Below are 19,740 nucleotides of genomic sequence, written 5' to 3' on the forward strand. Positions count from 1 at the left end.
AGGGACCAACGTTTGTGGGCGCAGGGAGCCAAGAGGCCACTTACTACGCGGCCTCCCCTATCACAGGGCCAGCATGGTTAGTGTGGGGACAGTCACGAAGCCTCAGAACACCAGGCTCTAGGCCTCGCTTGTTTCCTCCGCAAAATGGCCGCAGCAAAACTCAGACGGTGCGGCCAGCAGGTGGCGCTGCTCCTCGCTGAGCCCAGCCGCTTCTCCAGCCTTCAGGACTTCTCCCGGGAGGCGGGGCCAAGAGCGGTGTGGGCGTGGCCGGACTCTGGCTGGCCCTATGGGAGCGCCGGGTAGAGTGGAGTGGGCGGGGCCAAACTCTGGCCCGCCCCTTGAGTACCCAATCGAGAGGGGCGTGGGCGCCACGCGCCGCTGGGAGAGCGACGTCATGACGCCGCCTCTTTCCGGACGCTTCCCGGGCTCTGCCGGGTCACGTGAGCCACTTTTCGCGCGAAAACTGGTTTGCTGCTGTAGTGGCCGGGAAGACGCGTTTCGGCCATGGCGGTGAGCTCGCAGTGCGGGGCGCGCGGGGCCCCGGCGGGGTCGGGATGCGGAGCCTGCGCGCTCCCCTGGGTCTCTGGTTCCCGGCGCCCTGCCGGGGTCGGGGGCGAGCTCGTTGGCTGGGCGCGCTGAGCGCCTCCGGTGTGTGCCCTGGTTTGCGTCGGTGGGGCGGGATCCGCCGAATGGAGTCCGCGTGGTGATCTCCGCCCCGCCGCTGTCGTTTCTTTATTTCTCACCTTCCGGGTTGCCGCTGGAGCCTCAGGTGCAAAGTTCTTGCTGGAAGAGGGGGTTACCAGGTGTTGGCGGACGGTCCCCGGTGCTCAGCGGGGCAGGAAGGACGGAGGCGAGGTCGGGCCTCACGCACTGCCTCCATCTTCTCTTGCAGGAATCTTCCGAGTCCTTCACCGTGGCGTCCAGCCCGGCCCGCCGGCGCCGAAGCAACGATCCGCTCACCTCCAGCCCCGGCCGGAGCTCCCGGCGCACCGACGCCCTGACCTCCAGCCCCGGCCGCGACCTTCCTCCCTTCGAGGATGAGTCTGAGGGGCTGCTGGGAACCGAGGGGCCCCTGGAGGAGGAGGAGGACGGCGAGGAGCTTATTGGCGAGGGCATGGAGAGGTACTTTGGTCCAAGGGCCAGGACTTTTTCTCCTGGGGCAGAGGGCTTTGCAGAGCGCCCGGGCATCTTGGCTTTGGGAGACGTGTGGGCAGGCGGTTTGGGTGCAGCTTGTTCCGGGGTCTATGAGGGTGGCACACCCCAAAACGGATCCTGGAAGGACAGGGTCTCAAGGCCCAGATGTCAGCATGACCCCTTGGGAGCAGCCCCTCGAGGCTCCAGGAGGAAGTGCCAACCCAGAATGATGGAGACTGTGAGCCTGGTGTTCCACGACTTATATGTGATGATGGAGGGGAATGTGTAAGAGTTGGTTTAGCAAACATTCTGTGAACCTGGCCTGTACTCTGGGACACTGGCATCATTGCTAGCGGCATCTTAACCCGCTGCACCACACACAATGCCAGCTGTCCTTTCCCATTATCCAGCAGAACAGGAGGTTTCCAATTTCCTCACATCCTGTCCAGCCCCTGCTGCCCGTCTGAGTACGTTACCCTAGTGGATATGGCTTGGTCCATCCTTGGGCTTCACTGGCGTTTCCCTGGTTACTGATGACGCCAAGTGCCTTTCTGTGTATTGATTGGCCGTTTGTATCTCTTGTTCAGCTCCTTTGCCTGTTTTTTGATGCGGATGTTGGGTTTTTGTTATTATTAAATTTTTAATGAAGACATGTTTATTTAACTTAGAAGGGAGAGGGAGCGAGCTCTGCCATCCTCTGGGTTACTCCCCAAATGGCCACAGCACTGGAGCTGAGCTGCTCCAAAGGCAGGAGCTTCTAGGTCTCCTACACTGGTGCAGGGTCCGAAGGCCTTGGGCCGTCCTCTGCTGCTTTCCCAGGCCACAAGCAGAGAGCTGGATGGGAAGTGGAGCTGCCGGGATTAGAACCGGAGCCCATATGGGATCCCGGTGCATTCAAGGTCAGGACTTTAACCACTAGGCCACGCCACCGGGCGCTCTAGTTTTTATTACTGAATTTTGAGTGTTTTTAGTTGTTCTGGATAGGTGAACTCTTTCATTTACTTTGCAACTCTTTCATTTACATTTTGCCCTTAACCGATGGCTTGCCATTGTCATTCTTTTACGTCTTTGAGGTGCGAGGGTTTTAAAATTCGGTGAAGTCACACAGACACACGTGAACTCCCTGGAGGTCTGTTGTGTGGCCTGAGAGGCTCACAGTCAGACAGTTCTGACCCTGAGCAGCTCACAGGTTTACTGGCGCTGGGTCCGTTCGGGTGCAGTGACAGAGGGGATGTGATTGGTGGTTTGACAGCACTGACTGCCAAAAAAAACAAAAAAAAAAATCTGGCAAAAGGGATTGGAGAGGATTGTCCTGGGGCGGCATCGTGGGATCGGGAAGACCAAAGCTGGTAGAGGGCCACAGGGGAAGGGAGCCCTGGTGGTCTTGCGGGTGCTGGCGGGGGCGTTTCAGAGGCAGCTTTGGCTGGCTGCGTAAGCCCTGGCTAGGCATCGGGGAGCCTGAGCGTGGCAGGAGCAGAGAGAAGCAGGGACAAGTCAGTGGCATTGGGAAGCCTTTGCAGGCCTGAAACTGTGGGGCTCCTTTGCCTTGTCGGATGTTCAGAGCCACCTGCCCTGTGGTGTCCGGCGTGGGGCGGCGTAGTTTGAGTGAGTGTGTCCTGTCTGCAGGCTGACTTCCGCTCCGTAGCGCGGACAAACCATGCACTGCAGAGCCCTGCGGGTGTCTGCCCCGTGTAGGCCAGGGCTCCCCTGGGGTTTTCTCCTCAGTGTTAATTGCACTCCCTGTGGGACCTTCGCAGGGACTACCGTGCCATCCCAGAACTGGACACCTACGAGGCCGAGGGACTGGCGCTGGACGACGAGGACGTGGAGGAGCTGACGGCCAGTCAGAGGGAGGCGGCCGAACGGGTCATGCGACAGCGTGACCGGGAGGCCGGCCGGGGCCTGGGCCGCATGCGCCGTGGACTCCTGTACGGTAGGTGTGGATGCATGCCTGCCTGCATGCATGGGGGCCTGGGGAGGCTGGAAGGGGCACCGGGAAAGACCTGATTTGTGGTCGCCCCCGTCGTTTGCAGACAGCGACGAGGAGGACGAGGAGCGGCCCACGCGCAAGCGCCGTCAGGTGGAGCGGGCCGCAGAGGACGGCGAGGAGGAGATGATCGAGAGCATCGAGAACCTGGAGGACCTCAAGGGCCACTCGGTGCGGGAGTGGGCGAGCATGGCCGGCCCGCGGCTGGAGATCCACCACCGCTTCCAGAACTTCCTGCGCACGCACGTGGACAGCCACGGCCACAACGTCTTCAAAGAGCGCATCAGCGACATGTGCAAAGGTGGGGCTCCCTCCACGCCTGCACCCCCTGGTTGGCCTTACCAAGGTGGCAGGGAACGTCCATCGGCCTTGAGAGAACGGGGTTTCCAGGGCCTGCAGTGGGACTCCTGGCTCTGCCGGGACCAGCCAGCTGGGTTGCACTCTGCTCTGAGTAGCTGAAAGGTACAGTGACCCTGGGAGAGAGCTTCCACTCACAGGTTTGCTCCCCAAGTGGTCACACTGGCTAGAGCCAGGGGCCTGGAACTCCATCTGAGTCTCCCATGCGGGTGACGGGCCCACACGCCGGGGCTGTCCTGTGCTGCTTTCCCAGGCAGGGCCGCTGGCACTTCCGTAGAGGATGCAGGAGTCACGGGTGGCAGTTTAAGCTGCGGCACTATGCTACCAGCTTCACCAAGGTGGATTCTGATAGGCTTTAAAGTGCACAGGTTTCCTGTAGAAGTGTGGGCTGCTGCCTTGATTAGAAAGTAGCGACATGTTTCTGTGTTTCTGGGTTGGGCTGTGTCAGTCCCCTGCTTCCTCATGAGGCGGGGGTGACTTTCGGCCTAGGGCGGCCAGTACTGACGCCTTCGCTCTGGCCCCCAGAGAACCGGGAGAGCCTGGTGGTGAACTACGAGGACCTGGCGGCCCGGGAGCACGTGCTGGCCTACTTCCTGCCCGAGGCGCCGGCCGAGCTGCTGCAGATCTTCGATGAGGCTGCCCTGGAGGTGGTGCTGGCCATGTACCCCAAGTACGACCGCATCGCCAGCCACATCCACGTGCGCATCTCCCACCTCCCTCTGGTGGAGGAGCTGCGCTCGCTCAGGTGAGGCCGAGGGGCCTTAGAGCTCAGATGCTGCAGAAAGGTGGCTGTGTGGGTGGGTAGGGTGCGGCTGGAGAGGGCCTCATGCCAGGGGAGCTCTGGTTGTGCGGGAGCATCTTGGGGTGGGTCCTGGGCCTGGCCCCCTCCCGGATTGTGTGACAGAGTGCCCTACTGTGCAGCCCTGGCCTCGTATGATCTGAGCAGCCTCGGCCTCTGATGTTTCTCTCTCCTTCTGCACAGGCAGCTGCACCTGAACCAGCTGATCCGCACCAGTGGGGTGGTGACCAGCTGCACAGGCGTCCTGCCCCAGCTCAGCATGGTCAAGTACAACTGCAACAAGTGCAACTTCGTCCTGGGGCCCTTCTGCCAGTCCCAGAACCAGGAGGTGAAGCCGGGCTCCTGTCCCGAGTGTCAGTCTGCTGGCCCCTTCGAAGTCAACATGGAAGAGGTGAGAGCGCCCAGGCTGCAGGGCCTGACCGTCCTTGGGCTTGTGAAAGTCGGGCACGCACAGCTGCGGGCAGCAGGGAGCCTGGTGGACCCACGTCTGTCAGGTCAGCGGGTTGGCTTGGCCCATGTGGTATTATCAAGAATTCAGACAAAATTTGCTTTTGAGTCATTTGTATATTCGAAGGCAGAATTACAGAGAAAAAACAGAGTTCGTCCATCTGCTGGTTCACTCCGTTAAATGGCCACGATGGCTGAGGCTGGGCCAGATGGAAGCCAGATTTTGTTAATTTGAATGAGTTACAGAGAGGTCTTCTGTCTGCTTGTTCGCTCCCCCAGATGTCTGCTATGGCCAGAAATGGATGAGGCTGAAGCTGGGAGCCTGGGGCTTCATCCGGGTCTCCCACGACAGGTGGCAGGGTCCCAAACACTTGGGCCAACTGGCATTGCTTTGTTCCATTTCACTGTCAGGAAGCTGGACTGGAGGAGGAGCAGCTGGGACTTGCACCTGTGCCCATTTTGGATGCCAGCAGTGCAGGTGGCAGCTTTACCTGCTACACTGCAACAATGGCTCCATAACTCAAGCATTTTGAATTAGAGTGTGTGCTTCTAACTGCCACATCATTCTCTTTGAGACAGTGGTGAGGTAATGGATAGGAAATTGACCGACAGAACAGTAGCAGAACAACAGAGAGGGAGCAAAGTCTGAGCCAGGCCAAAGCCAGAAGCCAGAGGCTCCTTCCTGATTCCCACGAGTGGCACAGGTCCAATTACTTCCCAGGCATGTTAAGAGAGAACCGGGGACTCAGACTGGACCTCCAGTATAGAATGCTGGTGTTATCAGCTCCTGCTTAGCTGCTGTGCACCAAGGCTGTGCTGGGTGCTGGGTCTGTGGCTTGACTGAGCCTCACTGTGACCTTGCTGCCACAGCACCAGCTTCCCCATATGTCACGTGCTCTAGGTCACAGCCAGGATTTGAACCCCAACAGCCTGGCTCACCGTGGCTCTTCTGTGTGGCATCTTATAGGTGCTTGAGGGCAGCGGGAAGAAGGCGTTACAGGGTGGTGCTGGCTAGGGCTGGGTCTGCCTGTCCCCACCTGGGGCATGGTGGGCTCCTTTCTGCCGTGGTCATCTCTGTGAGACTGAGGTCATGGTCAGTGACCTAGCAGGGGAGCCAGGGAAGGGCGGCCGAGCCTCTGTGTGTCCTTCACAGACCGTCTATCAGAACTACCAGCGCATCCGCATACAGGAGAGCCCAGGCAAGGTGGCAGCTGGCCGGCTGCCCCGCTCCAAGGACGCCATCCTCCTGGCTGACCTGGTGGACAGCTGCAAGCCTGGAGATGAGATTGTACGTGATGCACACGCGTGGGGGGCGGCACGGGACCAGGGGCACCTGGCTGAGAACTGGACAGAGAGCTCTTCCTTAGGGGGGTCGGCTGGGGCTACAAATGGTTCTCCTTTGGTTTTACCGGCTGCCCAAGCATGGTGGGGCGGACTAGAAGCGGGAGGCAAGTGGATCAAGGCAGCCGGACCCAGCTCCCGCTTGGCCCCTGACTTCTGCCCTCTGATGTTCCTAGGAGCTGACCGGCATCTACCACAACAACTACGACGGCTCCCTCAACACCGCCAACGGCTTTCCCGTCTTCGCCACTGTCATCCTGGCCAACCATGTGGCCAAGAAGGACAACAAGGTTGCCGTGGGGGAGCTGACGGACGAGGACGTGAAGATGATCACGAGCCTGTCGAAGGACCAGCAGATTGGGGAGAAGGCAGGTGGAAGGGGGCCGGGGCTGCTGGGGAGCGGTGGCTGCAGGATCCTTGCTGCTGACTTCCTGGTCTTAGGAACCAGGTGTCCTTCTTACTGTAATTCACAGTCTGAGGCTCCGTCACCACCTGTGCCCGTGGGGTGGTGCTTGTGTGTGGGCTTTGGGGATGGGGTGCCCTGCTCTGGCTCTGGTGTGCGAGCTGGGAGGTGGAGCCGCCTGCTGGCCCTTGCATATGGATAGGCCTTGGGGCTTTGCCACTGCCCCAGCAGACTGCTCCACCTTGACCAGGGTGAAGGTGGAGGCCGAGTAGCAGGGTGACCCTGGCTCGTGGACCTTCCCTGGCAACCAGCCCTGACCCATGGCAATTGATTGCTCGGGCAGGAAGGCTCCCCACGTGGCTTTGTGGTAGTGTCTTTGCATGTAGGCATTTCACGGGGTTGGGGGTGTTGGATTTCTCTGTCAGACTTCCCGGCCTGGACTCCTTCCTGCTCACACTGGCTGCTTATTCTCATCTCGTATTTCTTCCTTTTGTCTTCCTCCACTCATTTTTCTGTTGGGTTTTATTGCTGGATTTTTTATTTTTATTTATTTTTTTAAGATTTATTTTTGTATTTGGAGAGCAAGGAGACAGATCTCTCCGCTAGCTCTCTCCTTCAATGCTGCAGCAGCCAGGGTGGGTCCAGGAGGCAGGAACTCCATCCCAGTCCCCACAGGTGACAGGCGCCCACGCCCTTGGGCCAGCCCCCACTGCTTTCCCAGGCACATTAGCAGGGAGTTGGGTTGGAAGCAGATCGATTAAGACCCAAACTGGCACTCCGATACAGGATATGGGATGCCAGTGTCACCATTGGTGGCTTACCCCTGCGCCCTGGCCCCTCCACGCAGAGCAGGTATGCACATTCTCGCTTCCACTCGGGCCAAGGAAGCAGGTGCTGAGGGCTCCGCTTTCCTGTGGGCTTGCTAACCGTGTCTTTTGAGGTGGGTGTGAGCCCCCCAGGGACAGGGTCAGCCCTGCTGGTAAGTGAAGGCTGTAGTGACTAGCTGGATCTCTGCCCAGCACCTCACTGGTCCTGAGTCCAGTGGCCCAGGATGGCCGTTGGCACCCACGCACAGCCCTGCCTGTCCCACTTCTGTGCCTTCTGCCTGCTTGTTGGCATCCCTCCACATGCATGTGCTCTCCTTGCCTTTGTCTTCCTGAGGGCACAGCTGTCTGCCGTCCCGGGTCCCTTGGCTCTGCCTTTCAAGTAAATTACAGACATTTTTTTTTTTTTTTTTTAAGACAGCCAGTATGAGTGGTCCCTGGCTGTGGTGAGTGCTAACGGCTTCCAGGTTGGCAGAGAAGTCAGAACTGCCAAAGCTGCTGTAGGGAGGTTTGGAACATTCCCGTACAGTCTGCGGATCCCATCTTGGACTCACGGTGTCCATGCAGTAGCCCCGTTTCGGAGGGGGTTGCCTGAGGGGCTTTGGGGGACCCAGCCTAAGCCATTTGGGCCATTAGCTTCAGGTCCAGTCCTACCTCTGTCATCCAGGCGACATGCTGGGACCCGAGCCTGGCTTCTCTGTAGAGTCGCATGAACCCAGGGGTGTTGGAGGATGAAATGAAATGATGTTTAGAAAACAGTGACTCCCTGGAGGATCTGGCATTTGATTCTGTCCCACCCATCAGCTTGGGGCAAACCTTTTAATTCTCCTGATAACCTGGGTCCATGGCAGAGGGCACAGCGGGCAGCATGGGCCCTGGCGCTTTTGCTCCCCGCCATCACCCGGGGAGGCCTGCCAGACGCTGCAGTGGTGTGGACAGCAGGGGGCCGGAGCCTGGGATCCGGCCTGCACGGCAGCAGGGAGCGGTCTTGGTCTGGAGGGAGACGTTACCTCATCCTGCAGGGTTGCCCGCTGCAAAGATAGCAGCGGGAGACGGGCTATGGCGATAGAAGTCAAGGACTGGCAGCCTTAGCATGACCAGCTGGAGCTGCAGGGGCGCAAGAAGGCACAGGAGGGTTCAACAAAACAGACTTTGTTCTTGGTGGACACTCGGTGTTTGCTTGACGAGGGCTTGGTGGTTTCCAGGCAGTAACCCAAATGCCATGGGTTTCATCTGGGCCCGTTTCTTTGATGTGTGAACTGAGGCATATGGGTTTAAATAAACTGCCAGTGGTCACATGGCCAGTGTGGCTCCAGAGACCGCATTCCCTGCCCTGTGTCCCGCAGCTGCTTCATCCAGTTGCCACTTAACTCGGCCTGGAGAACTTACTGTCACAGAAGACTTGTGTGAGTGTGTGTGAGATGTTGTGACAACAGGTCTGAGTTCACGATGTGCTGCTATAGCAACGCCACACACGGGGGGGGGGTTGAGAAGCAGAGAAAGAAGATGATTCCACCTGCTAGTTCACCCCCCTTGTGTACCCACTGTGGCTAGAGCCAGGAGGTGGGTACTCAGCTGAGTCCTTGAGGGTGGCACAAAGCTGGAGTCAGGAGCCAGCACCAGGTAGTGAACCCAGACGTGAAGTAATTGAGTCAATGTTCACATTTCCCTGATTGTATTACCTTTAAAAATTTCTGGGTCCAATGTGGTGGCCTAGTGGCTAAAGTCCTTGCCATGTATGCGCTGGGATCCCATATGGCACTGGTTCATATTCCCGCTGCTCCGCTTCCCATCCAGCTCCCTGCCTGTGGCCTGGGAAGGCAGCAGAGGATGGCCCAAAGCCTTGGGACCCTGCACCCACATGGAGATCCCAAGGAAGGTTCTGGGCAAGGAGCCTCTCTGGGAGCTGTGCATCCCACTAGGAGGAGCCTGGTGGCACGAATGGGAGTGTTCTAATTCCTCTCCATTTGCCAGTTTTTTGAACCCTGAGCTGATTTGCAGTTGCCTCCCGGGTGACTGTCGTGTTAGCAGGGTTCTGTCTTCCTGAGTTCTGTTGACGGGACCCTGGCTGTCTTGGGGTCACTCTTTTGCCCTTCTGGTAGAAGCTACTGCAGGCTGCTCTGCTACATTTCCCACCCAGGCCTGGCGCTGGTCACTGCCTAAGAAACGGGAGTGTTGCTTCCTTGCAGTGGGAAGTGGTGTTTGGGAACATCTCAAGAGTCGTGAAGTGTGTCGGCAGACGGGGTGGGCCACCTTGTCAGGGCCAATGCCAGCTTCCTGCTCCGGGGCCCACTGCCCCAGGCTTCTCATTCTGTCCAGTTAGGAGGGAAGCAGGGGGCCTTAGCATTGCCCCTGCAGGACCGGGGTGGGGTGGGCAAGGCAGCTGGCACTGAGGGTTTTAAACAGTACAGCTATGCAGTTCCTCCAAGCAAGAGTTTTCTTTGATGTCACTAAGTCTGTGTCTGAATTCCACCCGGAGTTTACATTTTTCTCTCTGACACACGCTCTAAGAACTGTCCCTTAGACTTACGGGTCTCAGCCTCCTGGGGGACATGGCTCCAGGACATAGTGGGTCTCGCTCGCCGGGCGCCTGCCTCTGAGGGCTGGCTGGTTACCCCCTCCCCGCGGGCAAGGCGGCGGGCACGGTGACACCTGCTGTCTCTTCCACACAGGGCACTGCTCTGGCTGGGGCTCTCGTCTCGTTTCCACTCCTGATCTGTGATCTTGGGGAAAGCACTTTCTGAAATGTGAACGTGAAGAAAGGCCTGAAGTTCTGTGGGTCTCAGGAAAGGCCTAGAGTCGGGGCAGGCCTGCTGGGGCTGCAGCTGTGGTGGGCAAGTGCCCTGTGTCCGCTCACGCCCGCCCCCTCCCTTTCCTCAGATCTTTGCCAGTATCGCCCCTTCCATCTACGGCCATGAGGACATCAAGAGAGGCCTGGCCCTGGCTTTGTTTGGAGGGGAGCCCAAAAACCCAGGTGAGCAACCGTGGGCACACCTGTTCCTCTCCTGGGTGGTGGCAGCTTGTCTCTCCCCGGGACTTTGGGGAGGCCTGCTGGGTACTGGGGAGCAAAACTGGTCAGGGACGTCAGGCTGGGTCTGACCTGCTCCTTGCTGGGAACCGACCCGTGGCTGCCGGCCTTGGTGCTTGGAATAGACCTGCCTTTGCTTCTCTTGTGTTAAGTGGTAGTTACAACAGTAACAGAAATATTTACCATGGATGAGGGTGCCATCAGCACACACTGCCCCTCGCAGCTGTAGGGGCCAGTCAGATGAATGTGTGGGTATGTGGGTGTGTGCAAAGCCTGGCTTCCCTGTGCAGGTGCCCCAAGGCCTGCCAGCCCCTAGCATCCCCGCTGACCTGCCCCTCTCCGTGGCCTGCCTGTGTGCAGAGCGGGTCTACTCGAAACCGTCACGTCATGACCTGTATGGCATTGTTCACTCAGTCCTGTGGGGAGATTGAAAACACTTGCGGTTTTCCACATTCACTAAGGAGGCCTTGGGTATGCTGTACCTGTGGGCATGTTCCTCTGGGTCAGGTGATCAGGCTGGGGTGACTGCTGGCGTAGTGCAGTGCCTCCCTGTTAGGAGAGGCTGTGCCTTTGCCATTGCTCATAAACAGACTGAGTGAGTTGGGGTACCTGCTGGTCCCCCACCCAACCCCTCACCACCCTTTCTTTGTTGCCCCAACCAGGTGGCAAGCATAAGGTGCGAGGTGACATCAATGTGCTGTTGTGTGGAGACCCTGGCACAGCGAAGTCCCAGTTCCTGAAATACATCGAGAAAGTGTCCAGCCGGGCCATCTTCACCACCGGCCAGGGCGCATCGGCTGTGGGCCTCACAGCCTACGTCCAGCGGCACCCGGTCAGCAGGGAGTGGACCCTGGAGGCCGGGGCCCTGGTTCTGGCTGACCGGGGAGTGTGTCTCATCGATGAGTTTGACAAGGTGGGTCCCTGGGTGACACGGGGCTGGGGCTGCGTGGGGAAGAGAAGGCTAATGGAGAGAGCTGGGGCCCTCCTGAGACAGGAAGAGGCGGGGTCTTGCTGATGGTGCTTGGCTCCGGCAGATGAACGACCAGGACAGAACCAGCATCCACGAGGCTATGGAACAGCAAAGCATCTCCATCTCCAAGGCCGGCATCGTCACCTCCTTGCAGGCCCGCTGCACCGTCATCGCTGCTGCCAATCCCATAGGTACCCTCGGCAAGCCCTTGAAAGCAGACAGAAGGGGGCGAGGTCAGATTGGGGACACCTGGGACTTTGAGTGTTCTCACAAGATATGCGAGGTCTGCCCTGGAGGGCGTGGGCCTGGGTGTGAGCCTGTTGAGCTTCTGCTGAAATGAGGCTGTTCGAAGCAGAGCTCGGGGGGAAAGTGCTGTGCCCTATGGCTAGCAGGTGCTGCAAGGCCATCCAGTGTTGCTCTCCTAATGCCCCCATCTCCTGTGACGTCTGCTGCAACCTGGGTTGGAGGGGGCTGCCCAAGGCAGAGAGGAGACAGGCTGGCACGCCAGCCCTGATGCGGGGTGCCTTGGTGTTTCAGGAGGACGCTACGACCCCTCGCTGACCTTCTCAGAGAATGTGGACCTCACGGAGCCCATCATTTCCCGCTTTGATATCTTGTGTGTTGTGAGGGACACAGTGGACCCAGTCCAGGTACAGCCCCCTGTTCCAGGGTTTGGGGTCCTCATGTGAGGCTTGGGGCTTTGCAGTGTGACAAGTGCTCTCAGTCTGTGTCATGTCCCAAAGTCCGGACTTTGTTTTCTTTCACCGGCCCCACACTAACCACCCTCCCAGTCTGATAATCCTAACTCTTCCAGCAAGTCCTGGCCGTACCTAAGGCCACTTGCTCCCCAGTGCTTCCGGCCTGAGGGACTGTGCTGCTGCACTGGTCTCTTGGGTGTTGCTCGTGCCCCCTCCTGACACCTGTTGAACCCTCCACATGGGAGCGTAGCCGTTTAGCAGCCACTTGCAGCTTTCGGCTGTGACTGGAGTCTGCATCCTGGGCCCGTGAGCTCCGTCTGGGCTACCCTGGCGGCCAGTGCGCTTGCTCCTTACCCCCACTTGCACCTGCCTGCTTCTTCTGCTGCTCTCCAGGCCTTGCCCTCCTGGGGTGCCGTGCTGGTGCACCCCGTGTATCTGCTGGACACTCAGCTGAGATGCTGTGGGTCCTTCAGGTTCATCTCCCTATTTGTCTTCTTGGCACGCGTTACTTTCTGTCCTGAAAGTTTGAAATCATTCATCTCCCCCTGCTGGCCTTGACACACTTAGCAGTGTGTGCTTGGTGCCTGGACACAGTGGTGTGACACGTCCTTGGCGAGAGTGCCAGTCTCCCATATGGCACACTGCAGTTCCCCGGGCTGACCGACCCTTCCTCCTCGCTGTAGGATGAGATGTTGGCCCGCTTTGTGGTCGGCAGCCATGTCAGACACCACCCCAGCAACAAGGACGAGGGGCTGGCCAGTGGGAACACGCCAGAGCCTGCCCTGCCCAACACGTACGGCGTGGAGCCACTGCCTCAAGAGGTCCTCCGGAAGTACATCATCTACGCCAAGGAGAAGGTCCACCCCAAGCTCAACCAGATGGACCAGGACAAGGTGGCCAGGATGTACAGCGACCTGCGCCGAGAGTCCATGGTGAGGACTGCTGGGCTGGGGGCACTGGGGCGTGTAGGGTGGACTTGTGTGGTCAGCAGGTGGCAGGCAGGCAGTCCCCAGAGTGCAGGGCAGGAAGACTGGGAAATGACACTCGGGTTGTCTGGTGTTGGTGCCCGACACTGGGACCTGCCCGTGGTGATAGCACACAGATAGCTGGCTGAGGGAGCCCCACGTTCTTCCCTCCTGCACCCCAAAGGTCTGCCACGGGGTGAGGGGACCAACTGCTGCGCTACAGCATACGCCTTGCCATGTGCTAGGGAACTCCTAGGGGGGTGTGTGTTTGTCTGACTTAGAGTCAGGGCCAGTCTTCTGACAAACTCGGTCACAAAACTGGATAAGTTCCCTAATTGACCTTGGCTAAATCTCACCTAAGTTAAGGTGAGAGCTGAGTTAATTTTGGTACGTAACGGAGCAAGGCTTTTTATTCCTTTCATCTCCCTCTTCTCTTCATTCTAATTCCTTTTTATCTTTTCGCTTTTATTTATTTACTACCTTTTATTGAAAAAGTTAGAGAGCCAGACAGAGCTGTTCCTCCTGGTTCCAGGTGCCCACAGTGCTGGGGCTGGATGAAGGCCAAGCCTTGAGCCCAGGGCTCGAGCGAGGTCTCCGGCTTGGGCGTCAGGGACCTACGTGTTCGAGCCGTCACCTGCTGCCTCCCACGAAGTGCATTAGTAGGAAACTAGAATCAGAGCTTGAACCCTGGCACTCTGATCATAGAATGTGGGTGTCCCCCGTTGTATCTGGCCACAGTGCTCCCCTTGGAACAAGACTCTCAGGGTGGCACACAGCAGCTGCGCTGCAGAACCCCTCCGGCTGGCCCTGTCTTGCCCACCCCTTCTCAAGGCAATGGTTTATTTACCTAAATTTGCATAGACTCTGACTCTTCCCCGTCACCCCCCATGGCCCTGGATCATGCAGTGTTCAGTATGTGGCAGTAGGAAGTATAGCTGGCCACAAACATGACGAACTCTGAACTGCTTAGTGGTCAACAGGGGGAGAAGAACTTCTCAGGCACAACTGTGGCACACTGCAAGTAGGCAGCTTGGCCCATGCACCTTTGTGTTCTTTGCAAAAGAACCCAGTAGCCAGCACCATGGTGTGGCAGGATAAGCCTCCCGCTGAAGAGTTGGCATCCCACGTGGGCACCAGTTCACATCCTGGTTGCTCCACTTCTGATCCTGGTTATGCCTGGGAAAGCACTGGCGGATGGCCCACATCCCTGGGCCCCTGCACCCACACTGGAGACCGAGAAGAAGCTCCTGGCTTGTGGCTTTGGATCGGCTCAGTTCTGGATGTTGTGACCAATTTGGGGAGTGAACTAGCAGATGGAAGATATCCATCTGTGTCTCTAACTCTGCCTTTCAAGTAAAAAACAATCTATAAAGAGAGGGAAAAAAGAACCAGAAGGTTACAGTTCAACTGCCACTTTACCCGTTGTGTGAGCTGGCTTGTTTCTGGCTGCTGAGAGTTCCTCCCCTTGGCTCCCTCGCCTTCCCTTCCTGCCTGAGCAGGGCCTGATCCTCTGCTGCCCCGCAGGCCACGGGGAGCATCCCCATCACAGTGCGTCACATCGAGTCCATGATCCGCATGGCCGAGGCCCACGCACGCATCCACCTGCGGGACTACGTGATAGAGGACGACGTGAACATGGCCATCCGCGTGATGCTGGAGAGCTTCATTGACACGCAGAAGTTCAGCGTCATGCGCAGCATGCGGAAGGTGGGCGGGGTGCACTGGGGCCTGCACCCCGGCCACTCTGGGCTCTCGGGGGGTGTCTGACTGCACCCCGGCCGCCCTGGGCTCTCAGGGGTGTCTGACTGCATCCCGGCCGCCCTGGGCTCTAGGGTGGTGTCTGACTGCATCCTGGCCGCCCTGGGCTCTCGGGGGTGTCTGACTGCATCCTGGCCGCCCTGGGCTCTCGGGGGGTGTCTGACTGCACCCCGGCCACCCTGGGCTCTCGGGGGTGTCTGACTGCACCCCGGCCGCCCTGGGCTCTAGGGTGGTGTCTGACTACATCCTGGCCGCCCTGGGCTCTCGGGGGGGAGTCTGACTGTCCTTTTTCCTACAGACTTTTGCTCGCTATCTCTCCTTCCGGCGCGATAACAACGAGCTGCTGCTCTTCATACTGAAGCAGTTGGTGGCAGAGCAGGTGACCTATCAGCGGAACCGCTTCGGGGCCCAGCAGGACACCATCGAGGTCCCTGAGAAGGACTTGGTGGACAAGGTATGGGCACGAACGGAGGTGACAGTCAGGGTGTGCTGCTCTGGAAGCTGAGGGCGTGCACACCGTGTGGGGGTCATTAGGTGGGCTGGCCCCTAGGGACAGCCGTGGATTGAGTGTTCACAGTCCATGTGCGTGTCATCTAATGCCAGGTGAGTGAGGAGAGTCCTGATCTTGTCACCTTGTTTTGAGGAGGTGGAGAAAGGCACAGGCAGCCGCCACCTAGCTCGCCCCCCACAGCAGAGGGCCGGGGCGGAGGTCAAAGCCTGGCTCCCAGCGCCAGCCCCTAGGCCGCTGTCCGTACCTGCCCGCAGTGACGGCAGGAGCTCCGGGGAGCCCTGGCTCACTCGCTGTCCACATCTCCAGGCTCGCCAGATCAACATCCACAACCTCGCGGCCTTCTATGACAGCGAGCTCTTCAGGATGAACAAGTTCAGCCACGATGGGAAGCGGAAGATGATCCTGCAGCAGTTCTGAGGCCCTGCCTGGGTGCAGAGACTCCCCCGGGCCTGGCAGGGGGAAACCGGGCCGAGCGCCCTGTCGCTCCGTCCTGTGTGCAGGCTTCAACCCAAAGCGCTGCGGCTCAGGCCTGCCCGGCCCGCGGCTGCAGCTGGTCTCCTGGGCTCGGGGCCTGTCCCAGAAGGAAGGTATTGGATTCTTTGGCTTTACCTCCTGCTTCTCTCACCCCTGGGTGGACAGGCTTTGGTTTTTTTCCTCCAGCTGCTAAACAGCTGGTTTGTCTTCACCCGGCACCTTGGGTCAGCAGGGCATCCCCATGTGGATGTTGCTGTTGCTGCCGCTTTCAGCCACAGAGCCGTGGGGTAGTGTCTGTCCTTCCTCACTGCTCTGGCCTGCAGGCTCCTCCGGACTGCCGTGAGGGGTCCCCTGGCGACCAGCACTTGCCTGCAGGATCCCTATTCCCTGTGAAGTGATGGGGCTGACTTCCCCAAGTTGGGGCAGCCCTGGGAGTTGTATGTGGGCCCTGAGGGTCACCTGTTACCACGCAGCTGTCCGTCACCATCGCGGCGCTCCTCCGTGCACTACTGCGTGGCCATTTCCTCCTCACGCGCATGTTTGTACAGTCAAGTTTTACTTCTAGAGTTTGGATTTTTAATAAAGTTGTTGGAAGTGCAAACACGGGCGTCTGTCGGGCCTCAGCTCTCTGTTCGTGTCCTACCCTGGGCCTGCTTTCCATGCCTTTTGCATCTTGTATTTCAGGTTTCTGTCGGAAGTGGGTCAGGTTAGGAAATGTGATTTTGTTTGTGAAGGTGTCAAAATGAAAAATAATGTGGGCCTTCCTCGGGAACTGCGGTCTGGCAGTGTGACCTCTAACATCTGTGTGGGATCCTTGGCAATCTAGCGGTAGGCGGGTGTGTGTATGTGTGTGTGCGCGCATGCACGCATGTGTGGCAGGACTGGGGGTGTGTGGCCTGCCTGCTGGTCGACTGTGTGTGTGTGTGTGTGTGTGTGTGTGTGTGTGTGTGGCAGGACTAGGGGAGGATAGCCCACTTCCTGGAGGAGCCCATTCCCAGTGTCCCAGCAGACACTCAAAGGCTGAGCTGCCAGGAGGCTGTGCCAGGCACCTGCAGTTCCCCAGGCGAACAAGCCAGAGGTGGACTGTCCGAGGCCACAGTCACAGGACATGGGGAGGCAGTGTAGGCAGGCCCCACAGTCAGCATAGGAAGTCGCTACCGGTGATAGGTGTGCAGAAGAAGGGAGCAGGCCCCAAGGGTGAGACAGCGAAGAATCAGGAACGTTGGGGCTGGGGCTGCCACAGATGGCTGTGCCAGAGAGGGCGGCAGATGCACCTTGTTCAGGGAGGGGAGCGGAAGGACAGGCTGGTGCCTGGAAGGGAGGAGAGCAGATGGCGATGCATTTTGGGCGTGTTATAGACAAGGTTGGTGGAGAACATGGGGGTCTGGGAAAGGGAAGCCGTGGTGCTGGTGAGCAGGATGCTCTTGAGTAGGAAGAACTAGGAGTTTTGTTTGCAGACTGACTGATTTTTGAAAGACTTCAGAGAAAGATCTTTGGTTTTCTGATTTTGCTCCCCTAATGGCCACAAGGCTGTGTTTGGGCCAGACTGAAGACTTGCCGCAACATGGGCCCCTCCCCTCCCCCAGACACCTGCCCTGACTTTATGGCTGCAGCTACAATAGCTGAGAAGAGCCCCCTGGGAAGGCAGGGCAGTTCCAGCTTATGGAGGTTGCAATCTTAGATCCGGGGGCCACACTGGTTCAGCTGGCTGTTGAGTCTAGGGGGTGCAGTAGGGGGACGGTAGATACAGAGCGGACCCAGCCTAGCAAGCAGTGCTTAGAACTGCCTTCCCACAGTGCAACCCGTGCTGACCGCCTCCCACACACCACAATTAAATCACCACCATCCACCCTTCCTTCACCTCAACAGAAGGCTGGGTTATGGGAACCAGATCATGTTTAATCCATAATAATTTATCCTTGTAAAGAGACTGATTTCATTTATTTGAAAAGCAGGGTTAGAAGGAGAGACAGATCTGCCTGTCCAATCGCCAGATGGCTATAGCTAGGACCTTGACACTCCATCTGCATCTCCTACCGGCTGGTAAGTCCAAGTACCTGGACCATCCTCTGCTGCTTTCCCAGGCACATGAGCAGGAAGCTGGCTTGGAAGCGGAGCACCCAGGACTCAAACCAGCACCCAGACGACACCTTGACCTGTTGTGCCATGGTGAGCTCTCAAATATGTAAGTTTTTAAAATATACTACATGGCTGTATGCAGATACAGAGGTGCATATATGTTGAATATAAAATGTGTACTTACTTTTTCGTAAGAGGTTTCTTGAGATAATTGACATATCCCATCAGTCATTGGTTTTTGCATATTCAGAGTTGGATGTCATTGTCATCTCCATCCATTCTAAAACATATCCCCCACACACTCCCTGTCTCAAACCCTTCACCATCTCTGAGCGACCAGTTCTGTACTCTGTCCCCAGGAATCTGCCTCAGCTGGACAGTGCGGCAGCGCTCACAGGCTGTGCTGCAGGAGGGGTCCCGCCTTCAACATCGCAGGCTGACACTGTGGTGTGGACAGGGAGCTACGCTTTCTCTGTCCATTCATTTTTTTTTATGAAAGCTTATTTATTTTTATTGGAAAGGCAGATATACGGAGAGGAGGAAAGACAGAGAGGAAGATCTTCCATCTGATGGTTCACTCCCCAAGCGGTCGCAACGGCTAGAACTGAGCTAATCTGAAGCCAGGATCCAGGAGCTTCTGGGTCTCCCACGCAGGTGCAGGGCCACAGGGCTTTGGTGTGTCCTGGACTGCTTTCCCAGGCCACAATCAGGGAGCTGAATGGGAAGTGGGGCTGCTGGGATTAGAACCAGCATCCATATGGTATCCCGGTGCATTCAACGCTAGGACTTTAGCCACTAGGCTATTGAGCTGGGCCCTTTGACTATTCTTCAGCTTGGTGAGTATCTATCTTGTTTTAGCCTTTGACTGTCATGAACACTCTTGTAACATGTTCTGTTTCCATGCATTTGCTGTTCAACAGGTAGTGAGAGTGTAATTGCCAGGCTGTCCTTGTTACCTTAGCAGAATAGCAAAGACTAGGTGACCCGCAGAGATAAGTTGATTTAGCTTCCAGGTCTGGAGGCTGGGCAGCTCGACAATGGTGCGGGCGTGTGTGGCAAGGGGCTCCTGCTACCAGTAAGCCCGTGGCATCTCAAGAGGGAGCAGTGAGCAATGGACAAGGGGTAACCTGGCTGTTACCGTGGTGGGGTCACCCAGTCCATGAGAAGGGTTGGGGCACAGGGCTTGGCGGCGTGGCCTAGTGGCTAAGGTCCTCGCCTTGATCCCATATGGCCGCTGGTTCTAATCCTGGCAGCTCCACTTCCTTCTTGTGACCCAGAAAAGCAGTAGAGGGCCCTGTGCTCAGGGGGGAACCTGGAAGAAACTCCCGACTCCTGGCTTCAAACCAGCCCAGTTCTATGTGTTGTGGCTATTTGGGGAGTGAACTCGCCTGGTTTTGAGGAGTACCGGAGAATGTAAACTATCTTTTGATCTCTTCTTCTCTCTGTAACTTTACCTTTTCAGTTTATTTATTTATTTCTAAAAATTTATTTGTGTTTATTACAAAGTTAGATATAGAGAGAGGAGAGACAGAGAGGAAGTTCTTCCGTCCAATGATTCACTCCCAAAGTGAGCACAACGGCCGGTGCTGCGCCGATCCGAAGCCGGGAACCAGGAACCTGGAATCTCTTTTGGGTCTCCCACATGGATGCAGGGTCCCAAGGCTTTGGGCCGTCCTCAACTGCTTTCCCAGGCCACAAGCAGGGAGCTGGATGGGAAGTGGAGCTGCCGGGATTAGAACCCGCGCCCATATGGGATCCCGGGGCGTTCAAGGCGAGGACTTTAGCTGCTAGGCCATGGCGCCGGGCCCGGCTTATACTTTTTAAATGTTATTTGTACTTTTGTTCCTTTTTTCATTTACTTATACCTGTTTTTTTCCTTAATGCTAAAAGTTTGACAGCTTTCTCGGTCTCTCCAACAATCAGTTTTTAACAATTATGAAATTTATTGATTGGTTATTTTATTGT

General features: G+C 57.5%; 1 protein-coding gene across 1 annotated transcript; it reads left to right on the top strand.

Annotated features, from left to right (window-relative positions):
- The first annotated feature begins 373 nt into the window (after positions 1 to 373).
- On the top strand, positions 374 to 15,959 carry MCM2 (minichromosome maintenance complex component 2). The gene is made up of 16 exons (XM_004581696.2): positions 374 to 510; positions 893 to 1,122; positions 2,892 to 3,067; positions 3,168 to 3,422; positions 4,004 to 4,223; positions 4,461 to 4,668; positions 5,878 to 6,012; positions 6,242 to 6,433; positions 10,173 to 10,266; positions 10,983 to 11,233; positions 11,355 to 11,481; positions 11,828 to 11,940; positions 12,672 to 12,920; positions 14,478 to 14,660; positions 15,010 to 15,165; positions 15,529 to 15,959. The coding sequence occupies exons 1-16, from the start codon at positions 505 to 507 to the stop codon at positions 15,637 to 15,639; spliced, it is 2,706 nt and encodes a 901-aa protein (XP_004581753.2). The 5' UTR covers positions 374 to 504; the 3' UTR covers positions 15,640 to 15,959.
- Positions 15,960 to 19,740: the final 3,781 nt, after the last annotated feature.

Source organism: Ochotona princeps, chromosome 21, assembly GCF_030435755.1.
Source record: "Ochotona princeps isolate mOchPri1 chromosome 21, mOchPri1.hap1, whole genome shotgun sequence".
NCBI classification, from domain to species: Eukaryota; Metazoa; Chordata; class Mammalia; order Lagomorpha; family Ochotonidae; genus Ochotona; species Ochotona princeps.

Bases quoted from the DNA above. Each gene is read 5' to 3' on its own strand.
- MCM2 (XM_004581696.2), top strand. The intron at 1,123-2,891 runs GTACTTTGGTCC...GGACCTTCGCAG, and splicing joins ATTGGCGAGGGCATGGAGAG to GGACTACCGTGCCATCCCAG. The intron at 6,434-10,172 runs GCAGGTGGAAGG...CCCTTTCCTCAG, and splicing joins ACCAGCAGATTGGGGAGAAG to ATCTTTGCCAGTATCGCCCC.